The sequence below is a fragment of the Desmodus rotundus genome, chromosome 4 (assembly GCF_022682495.2).
Source record: "Desmodus rotundus isolate HL8 chromosome 4, HLdesRot8A.1, whole genome shotgun sequence".
NCBI lineage: Eukaryota > Metazoa > Chordata > Mammalia > Chiroptera > Phyllostomidae > Desmodus > Desmodus rotundus.
In genome coordinates, this window is record NC_071390.1 from 32,561,340 (window position 1) to 32,571,457 (window position 10,118).

Below are 10,118 nucleotides of genomic sequence, written 5' to 3' on the forward strand. Positions count from 1 at the left end.
ATTTCATTGTGATTTTCAACTCCAAAATTTCCAATTGTTTTTTTTAAAAATTACCTCTCTTCATTGAGATTCTTTATTTGTTAAGTCATTATCATTATACTTTCCTTTAATTCTTTAAACATGATTTACATTAGTTCTTAGAACATTTTATAACAGCTGTTTTAAAGACTTGGACTGTTAACACAACATCTGGATCAGAGAGGCAGTTTTAGTTTCTGCCTTGTTTCCCTTAGTATGGCCGCTCATTTCTTGTGTGTATATATCATAACACTTTGTCGAATACTAGATGTTTTTTGATATATTGAGGCAACTCTAGCTTTACCTCTCAATTACAGAATTATTGCTTTGTTTGCTTGCTCATTTAAAACTTGGCTAAATTAGTAAAGTCTGTTTCTCTTGCAATGTGTGACTGCTGCTATCTTTGCTCAGTTCTTTTGTTTTATTCTTTGTTTTATTTTTAAGTCTGGCTCTCATGGTGTTGGCCCTGTGGTTACATCACTTAATGTTCAGCCAGATGTTGGTTAGAATTTGTGCTTAGATACCTCGGGGAACAGGAATTTCAATCTCCGCTGATAGATTTATGGGGGCTGGTGTCTGTATTTAAACTTCAGACTGTTTTCCAGTTTTCCACAACATTTAATTCCCACTGGGCTCTCATATGTTTCCTCTGTATCTCCGCAAAGACTCCACGGGCCAGGGATGTGTGGGTGGTTTGGGGCCCACTCTGGTCTTTTGTGTGAATGCTTATAGCCTCTGGTCAATCCAGGATAGGAGGAGAGCTTATCAAGAACACTGGGGTTATCTTACCTCCCCCCACACTCTTAAATCCCTGACTAGTCCACCAGTCTAGCCATTAACCCTGTGTTTTTCTTCCATGGAGATCAGCACTTCAAACGACTATATTCCAAATCATGTGAGTGCCTCCCGGCTGCAGAGGAAAGCTGCTGATTTCATGGCCTTCCCCACTCTGGTTGAATTATAGAGCCAACAGGATGGGGGCCACCCTGTCTAGAACACCAAAGATTTGTGCTCTTTTTCCCTTAAGTTTAGTATTTTCAAGGAATAAACACTTTTCAGTTTTTGGGTGATATCAGAAGTGCCAAGATGGTTATTTTTGATAGTTTTGTCTACATATATGGTTGCTTTTTTGGAGGAGAGGACACACTGACCTCCATTCTGTCATGGCAGAAGTGCCTGTACCCCTTCCTTTTTTTATTGTTGTTCAAGTACAGTTGTCTCCATTTTCCTGCCACCGCTTTCCCCTGCCCCACCCACCCCACATCCCACCTCCCACCTCCCACCTTCCACCCTCCACCCTTCTCCCCTTTGGCTTTGTCCATGGGTCCGTTATACGTGCTCCTTGACGACCCTTCCCTTCTTTCCCCCATTATCTCCCTTCCTTTTGAGTTGGCATTTTGGATCTGTGGTGGGGTTGTTTTTCATAGTTTAGATGAATGAGTAAACAGGGAATTGTGAATGTAGAAAAATATCAAGGAGAAGAATACTTTTAGGATTAGGGTAATCTGGCTAACCAGGTACCAGATATAAAGTTTATATTTTAAATAAACCATAATACTGGCTGAAGGGCCAATTGCTCTTATAAATGATATATGGATTTTTTCAGGAGATTCGAATTGATTGTTGTTGGCACATTTTGCTAACTGTTGGTAAGATTGGCTAATTTGATAATCTCGCTGGTGAGAATGAATCAAAGGAGATAAAATTAATTGATGACAGTAATTCAGAGTTAACAGCAAGGTTCAGGACTGAGCAGCGTGTCTTCTCTGTTCAGAGGGTCAACACTGATTCCGAATCCGTGGGAAGTTTTAATTAAAGAAGTGTTTTGGATGTGAGCTAGGTCTTGGCGGGTGAGTAGGAGTACTCACCATCTCTGGGGTGTGTAGATGGGAGAGGGCTTAAGGTGGAAGAGTGGGTGGAACCTTATCTGCAGTCTTGTGCACCATGGTAAGTGATGGGAGCATAGGTATTTGTTATTTTAAAAATACCTTTAGTGATGTATAAGGTGAAGCAGATACACACTGCATCACTCCGTCTGTCCTATGTATGTAAGTGCAGCCAGAAGTCATCCAGGGAAAGTTTTGACTGCTCTTATCTAATTTAGTCCACCTCCTACCTGTGTGGGGGAGGGAGGTGTAAGAAAATATCAAAGGCTGAAGAGACGCTTTAGTGAGCTGTCATGAATATTAACCGCAGCTCTGCATTTTCATCAATGCCTGAGTCCACCAGGAGAAAATTCATTGGCAACAATTGTGGAGCAATTTGCTGGCCAAACATACCTGTCCATTGTTGCAAGGGTATTGTATCTAATATTTGCAGAAGGAAATCACTTGATTAAATAGAATAAAATATATATAGGCACCCCAAATCCTAGAATATTTCATAAATAATGGCCCATAGATATGCACAGCAGAAATACTTTTATTAGAACTCATGAAATAAATTTTTATTTTCAGGGAGATGTTGCTGAAGTTACATTTGTAGGTGCTAACCCAAAGAATTCAGCAGAAAACCGGGTAAGCATCAGTGAGTCTTTTTACAAATTTAAATTCACCTTTCAGCCTTTCATTCACTTGGATATCCCATTAGAGGTTAACAACAGGAAGGCAAAATGTTACAGCTCGCTTTTCATCTGATTTTGTAGGTGTGAGACATTTCCAGTGGGAACAGTTAATGTGGAATGGACCTTGGTAGAAAAGCACACAGGAAACCTTTACCTGTCTTTACTTAGGACCACGTATAACACAACGTAAGGGGAAACTACTTGTCTGATGAGAAGATGTAAATCTGAGTAAAATCCCATTTATGTGTTCCAATTTAGGAATTCCACTGAATTTGGAAAAATAATCAAAGGGTGAAGAGTGAAGTGTTCCTTTGCTTCCTCCTTACTTCCTCTTTGGCTCCTCTCCTGTCCGTCCCCCCGCCTGCCTCTACTCCTGCGGAGTGGTCATGGAACCCTGCGTGGGGCGCGCTCCCCGTGGGGAGCCCAGACCCACGCGCTTCACTTTGTCTCGCACTCTGCGTTTCCCTACTCTGTGCTACTGGCTATACTAGCATAGTAATTTATTAACCTTGAAAAAGGACAGGTCTAATGTAAAACCAGATAATGTAGGAGTGCTTCAGATAGGATGTGAGAGGGCCCCTCTGTTCATCAACCTTTTTAGAGGTAATCACTGTTAATAGTTTGTTATGTCTCATTTTATATTTTTTTGTTTTATTATATGCATATGATAAAGTATATATATACCTATGTATATATAATATCTGTGAATAAAATGAAGTGATTTTACTCCTCTGCAGCTCCCTTAGAATGTTGTTATAAGTACACAAGCAATAAACAGACACATTCTACTTGTAAAAATTCAAAGAATAAAGAAACATAGAGGAAGAAGGGTACATGAGAGTGATCTCAAGGTCAGATTTTTTTTACTGTGGCCGAGGACACCTTCACTCTGTTGATAAGCCATTCTTTCCTGGGCCCATTGTCACTTACACCCCCAAACAGCTTCCTTCCAAATGAGCCTTTCCAGGGCTGTTCATTAAAATATTATTACTGCTGTTGATAACAATTGCAGCAATATGACATTGTTGAAAGGGCATTGGGGGGAAATGTTCTGCTGCTTGGATAATGAACACATACGTGTTTGAAATAACGCCTCTAGGCCTTTGAGCTGTGCCAGAATACTTACATGTTCATCACGTCCCTTTTCTGAGGATAGCCAAGTGTTGTAGTAAAACTGTAGGTTTAGCTGCTATTGGATAACCTTAGGGTGAAGAAATATTAATACTATCATCATTATTGCCACAGAGAAGCAGAAGAAAAAATTCTTAAAGTGTGACAGTGAGAGTAAAATTAATTTCTAAGAAGGCTCAGGGACTCGGCACCAAACAATTTCCCATCATATCCTCACCACTGTCGAATGAATGCTCGCTCTCCTCTGGTGTTACACTAAGTGCTTGATATACATCATCACACGAGTCAAATATAATCTTTGCTACCATCCAATGAGTTACATTTTATCATCCCAATTTTACTTGGGTCTAGAGCGATTAGGTAACTTGCATTAACTAGTTGTGCCTCTGGCAGTGATTGAGGCTGGGAGGGGAAAGGGTAGTCATGGGATTCAGACATGAGGTAGCGTAGACCTGTTCTCTAGAGTAGGTCTGTACTCTAGACTCAGGAACCAGGGCCCACTCCGTTTGCTACCCCATCTAAAACTCCCCAGTGTTCCTCTGCCCTAAATGGCCAGAAGTAGCTCTCTTTACAAGTCACCATGGTTATGAAAATTTCTTTATTGAATATAATCCATCAGTTGAATAACTGGAAAAGTATTTGAAATAATCCCTTGGCCCAGATGCAATTAAGTGATCCATTCAGCAAAAGTTTATTTGAATACCTGTAAATGGCAGGTATAATGGGATGTGAAGGACAAAGGTGTGAATTGGACATAAGCCATACCCTTAAGGACCACAATATAAAGATTTTTGTGGAAAAAAGGAGACTTAAAGCCTTTGTATCTTTTGATTTGTTATATTATTCAAATCTGTGCTTTATTTGAAGCTGAATTCTTGGTTTGAAATAATTTATTATAGCAATTTTCCAAAGGGAAAATAAAACTTGCTTATGATGAGCTTTCTAGAAATCCATGATAAAATAAAGGAGTTTCTTTCAGCACCCCAGGACAAAGGATTTATGCATTCTTTTCAATTTTTTCACTTGGGGAGGTATATTTCCTAATAATGCATACACCTGGAGATGGAAAGATGAGGAGACTTTCCCATTTTCTCTCCTAAATTGTGAGGTGACTAGAGAAACTCTTGGAACACAGATCAATATACATGCCATGAAAAGGTTTGACTTATGCCTTTTTTAAGTATCAGAGTTTATGTTGTCTCTTCTCTGCCCTAATTTCCAAAGTTTGCTATCAGCTCTGAAATTATGCTTTATTTAATTTTCTTTAAAAAGTCATGGATTTCAATAGACTGGGTAGATGAACACTGTGAAAAGATTGCATAGAATATAAAGAGGAACACCTAAGAGTTTGGGTGAAATGCTGACACATTTTGACTCAAGGTATCGGAAGGTTCGCACGAAGTCAGCAAGGGGTGTGTTGACAGACACGTTGCTTCTGTGACTGATCAGGTGTCTGATCAGGTATATTAATTGCATTGCAGACGCATCAGACTTTCCTCACCGTGGAGAAATATGAGAATTCTTCAATGGGATGGCAGGTGGTACATAACGATGCCTCCTGGGAGACTCGGTGAGCACGTCTATTGAATATTTTGTCTTTCGAGCCTGGAAAACAGCTTGTTAGTAATGTAGGGAAGACAAATGGGAAGACTGGCTCAATACATGATATTAACGGTATCAAATTGCCAGCTGTCTGGCCATATTTGGTTGATTTATTAGACTTCGATTCTAGTTTTCTGCAAAACTGTGAGGTATGCTTTTGTAAGATTAGGTGCTAAGGAGGTTATGGCCTCCATTCTTATAAACATCTGTTAATTTTTTCCCATGGTCAAAGACATTACTCCTAAAAGCTGTCTAGCCTTCTTGCAAACTGGTGGAAAGGGGTGCTGGGTGAAGGCAATGAGATGGCTCTGTAGAGCCTGACGTTCCTTCTGGAAAAATAACGAGTCCGTACCCGACATGTGCTATGTGTTTGTATGTGGTCAGCGATTCTTCATCTGAATGACGAAAACACGAGAGCCTGAGTGTTTAAGTCTTACTGGCTCAAGAAGGAAATATGCCCACAGAGTTTCTCCCCAGGGACCTATCGCTGTGGCTTTTGTTACCACACACAGTGCTGAGCTGAGTAGATATCTTGAAGATTTAAAAGCGTGTCTAAAGTAAGAAAATGTTTCTGTTCCCAACGTTACAAATTTCGCCACAGGACAGTGGTATGGAAATGAGAAAAAACTGGGCAATTTTTTTCTAATTCAGATAACCTTAAACTAAGCGATTATTTGTATGTTGGTTTGGTTCACGTGGTTGACTGAAAATAGAGATTTGACTCTGCTGTGGCCCATTTGATAGACATACTTTCGATGGGCATACTTTTTCCTCTGATCTTAAGGACTCCCAGATCTAGGTGATTTAAAAACAAGTAATAAATACATATTTATTGTTAGCTCAAGGATGTACAGAGAGTAAAAAGGGGTGACTTATTTTCAAAAGCCCAAGATCAGAAGAGCAGTCAACGCTGAGCTTACGTATAGCTGCCCGCCTTGCTCAGCAGCAGTAGTGCCACCCACTGTCTATTGAGAACACAGGGCTTATGGCCGAGAAACACAGAATGGCGAGCACACCCCTACCTAGTGCTCAGGGGACTTACTCTCCACCTGACTGACGATATTAGTCCCTTGGCCCATTGTACCTCCCTGTATCCCGAAGAGTATCTGAACACTGTGTCATGGTCTGTAAGGACCAATGTGTCCGACTCCATCTGTTTCTATCATCTCAGCCACACTTCCACAGCTTACCGTTTCCTGATTCCACTGACCTGCGTTCTGTTCCTGGGCTGTACCAAGTTTGCTCCTGCTTCAGACACTTTGCAGTATCTGTATCCTCTGCCTAGAATGTTCTTCCTCTAAACATGTGTGGGTTCAGTTTAAATGACTGCTCCTTAGACATACTTCTGCCCTACTTTCTTCATTTCATGTATCATTTTTAAAATCATTTGTGGTTTACTTGCTTATTGTCTTTCTTCTGTCACTGAGAAACACAGAAACTGTGGACCATGTCTGTCGTGCTCATTAGTGTGTCCTCAGAATAGAGGCTAGCACATATGCTCATGAAATATATGTTTTAACAAATGAATCTAGATGTGAAAAGTGTCAGTTGAAGCACAAGATGACAAGGGCTAAAAGGATGGTATAGGAGTTCTAAAGCAAGAGATATCTGTGTTATGAATATCAGGGAAGATTTCCTGGGATGGACTGAGTTTAGGTAGTTAGAAAGGTGGATCAAGCAAAGGTATTTCTACAAGTGGCTATTCCTTAAAGGTCTTCTGGTAGATTCTAGGATCTAGAAACTAAGTGTTTATGTCTGGTTTGTTCATTGCTATACTCTGAATATCTAGACTAGTGCCTTGCTTATGGTAGGGGCTCCCTGAATGTTCATTTAATGAGTAATCATATTTTTTCTCTAACCCCACATTTTGTAAGAGTAAAATTTGATTTGTTTGTTTGTTTCCTATCAACAGTTTCTATTGGCACAAGGGATTACTGGGGCATAGCAATGCAACGATACAATGGCATATTCCAGACACTGCCCAGCCTGGAATCTACAGAATAAGATACTTTGGACACATTCGGAAGCAGGACTTTCTCAAGCCCGCTGTCATATTTTCATTTGAAAGCACTTCCTCTGCTTTTGAAGTTGCAACTACTTAGTGAAAAGCTGACACAGCATTTAAAGAATAGCATTTGCTTTGTATAAATTACATAACTGATTTCATATGAATGTAAGCCATTATGATGCCTCTATCGTTGTCCCGGTTTGAAGTTTACTGCTGATGGGACAGAGGTGTGTTGTGGGCGTGTGTGTGCGTGTGTGTGTGTCATAGGTATGTGTTCCATTTCCCTTGCTCTAGCAGTTTTGTACCTCATGGTCTACAGCATGATTTCCCTTGGGAACTTGTGACTATTTAAAGCAATAGTTCCCCCAACATGAAACCTCGGAAATGTTAGTAAGAGTGGTTGAAGATGCGTGAACAAACTTTATTTATTTATTTATAGAATTATTGAGTGTTAGCACTGGAAAAATTTAAAGAGAACATCTAGTTGGAGTCTTCATTTTGCAGGTGGGAAAATGAAATTTTATAACTTTAAGATTAGCACGAAGCTACCAGACCTTTCCCCCAGTCACATTTAAAAATATCATATGAACAATGACCATAAATATATACGCCCAACTAGAGAAAGCAGCATGAAAATTGTCACGCCAGTTTTTCTGTGTCGACCGTAGTCGCTCAAAGCAGTCACTCTGAGTTCACGTGCCCAATCCCGATTGTCACTGATGCCCACAGCATTTCCGGAATTGCCTTCGAGCCCACTTACAGAAAGCGAGACGTGGTATTTTGATCATGCCTTGTGTTTCCCTAAGTGCCCTTATCCCACTAAATTGTGTCTCTTATTCCCAAGACTTGTTCTCAGTGATTTTGACTATTTTCCCCAGTCGAATTTACCACAAATCTTTGCTATTCGTGTATGTCTTAAAACAGTGGTGTTGACTTGGAAGGGAGTCCTCAAAGGGGAGGCTCTAAATCCACTTCATTTGTTCTTTTATCTCTCCCGCACTCACTCATTCACTCAGTCACTCACTCCCGGACCCATTCAATAATAAAATATTCAAGGCTTGTGCTCATACTCAGCATTGTCCAAATGCCTGGTACAGTGATAGTGAGCTTAGTTAGTGAGATCATATTTGGGATGCATGTGTGAGTGTCAAAGGAGACTGTTTTTTTGAAGGAGAAAATAATCAATTCAATACCCAAATTCTGGGTAGGCATTTAAAAATCAGCAATCTTCAAGTCACTTCTCATATATCATCTGTGTTGGGTACTCTAATTTTGGAAGAAAGAGACTCAAGACAATTTAGAAAAAGCTATTTTGAAGTTATTTTGGGGCATTAAGAAACACTCAGCCTTATGTCCCAAAGAATGAGATATGATGACAATGATATTGATTGCCTGACAGTATTAATTGCATTTAAAGTTATTCAATTAACTGGGAGCTTGCAGGCTGTAAAATAAACTTCCAAAAACCAAGTCATGCTTTTGCATGTATGTAAAACATTCAGCAATTTAGGGAAAAATCAACCTTTATTTCAAAAACAAACTTTAAAGTTTGAAAATAGTAATGGCCTTAGTAATGATAATATTAACATCCATGTACGTGAGACTTGAACACGCATTGGAATGGACCTGCCACATTTTTTGATGAGTCAGCACTCTGCACTGCAGGTACCACAGTGAATCACTGGAGCGTGAAAGGACACCATAAAGGGGCTGATCCGATCTGTCAATGTCAACGCATAGACTCAATCTGTGTCTGCGGCTGCAGCTCTTTGGAGCCCAACCATGTGGAGAAATCCCCCGAAACTGATGGAGAATGTGGAAAAAGGGGGTTAGACTGGAGGGAGAATTCTTTGGGAGATTTTGATTCTGGTGTCAAAGTGTCTGTGTTTTGTTTGTTGTACTCCGTTAACTCTAGTTTTAAGGATGCTGTGACTTCTTTGAAAAGTACTGTACGATCCCTCTATATTTTTCAATGAGTATTACATAAATTGTCAATATTGAACAGAATGTTTAATAAAATAATTACCCTTGGGAAAGTATTTTCTAATGAGAGGTGATGAAGATAAATGAACACTTTTTTTTTCTTTTTAAGAAGTGGAACAAATGGTGATGGATCCCATGGAAATCAGGTTGGAAAGCAATACAAATGATCTGTGTAAGTAACCACTCAAACATCAGGGAACCACTTCATCAGTTCCTTCCTGCCCTCCAAAGATTTACTGCTGGCAAAATACATATGGTTGACATTTTTTTACAACTAGGGCAACTGAGAGTTTCCTAGGCAGGTAGTTAATTGTAAAATTGTTTCATAAACCAGTTCTAAACAAAGACGCTAAGAATGAATATACTTGTGAATATCTATTTCCCATTTACTCTCTTAATTCTTCTCCAGTATAAGCAAGTGTATGTCCTTTTTAAATATCTGTATACAGGTAATCTTTAGCCAGGAGATTTCAGTGTTAGATGATTTTTTCATTTCTCTAGTTCTTTCAAATAGTATTTTTGGTTCCCAGGTATCCTGATCTGACCTGCTGGTTTACAGTGGCTTTTGAAAATTCATGTTGTATGGAAAACCAGAGAGGGAAATTTGCATATTTACCACAGGATTAGTGAGAATACATTCAGCTATGACTAAGAAACTATTCCTGATCAGCAGGGACCCAAACACTGAAATCATTTGCAATATCCTACAGCATAGGTGACAGTCTCAGGTGTGGGTAGCCACTCAATGACGTCAGTGGCTTATTTTTTTTAATCAACTAAAGATAAGTAAATACAGCCATTCCTTTTTTTATT

At 39.6% G+C, this 10,118-nt stretch overlaps 1 protein-coding gene across 4 annotated transcripts in view; it reads left to right on the forward strand.

The window, feature by feature from the left end:
• Nucleotides 1–9,399, forward strand: part of ASAH2 (N-acylsphingosine amidohydrolase 2) — a 73,380-nt gene extending 63,981 nt beyond the window's left edge. For 3 of the 4 annotated variants that reach the window (XM_024563426.4, XM_045197796.2, XM_053923372.1), the window contains exons 19-21: nucleotides 2,475–2,534; nucleotides 5,194–5,282; nucleotides 7,227–9,378. In XM_024563426.4, the coding sequence (XP_024419194.2) occupies nucleotides 2,475–2,534; nucleotides 5,194–5,282; nucleotides 7,227–7,416 (339 nt within the window). In that variant the 3' untranslated portion in view covers nucleotides 7,417–9,378. Of the gene's footprint in view, nucleotides 1–2,474; nucleotides 2,535–5,193; nucleotides 5,283–7,226 lie in introns of all 4 variants that reach the window. The other variant, XM_045197797.3, reaches the window with a different exon arrangement.
• Nucleotides 9,400–10,118: the final 719 nt, after the last annotated feature.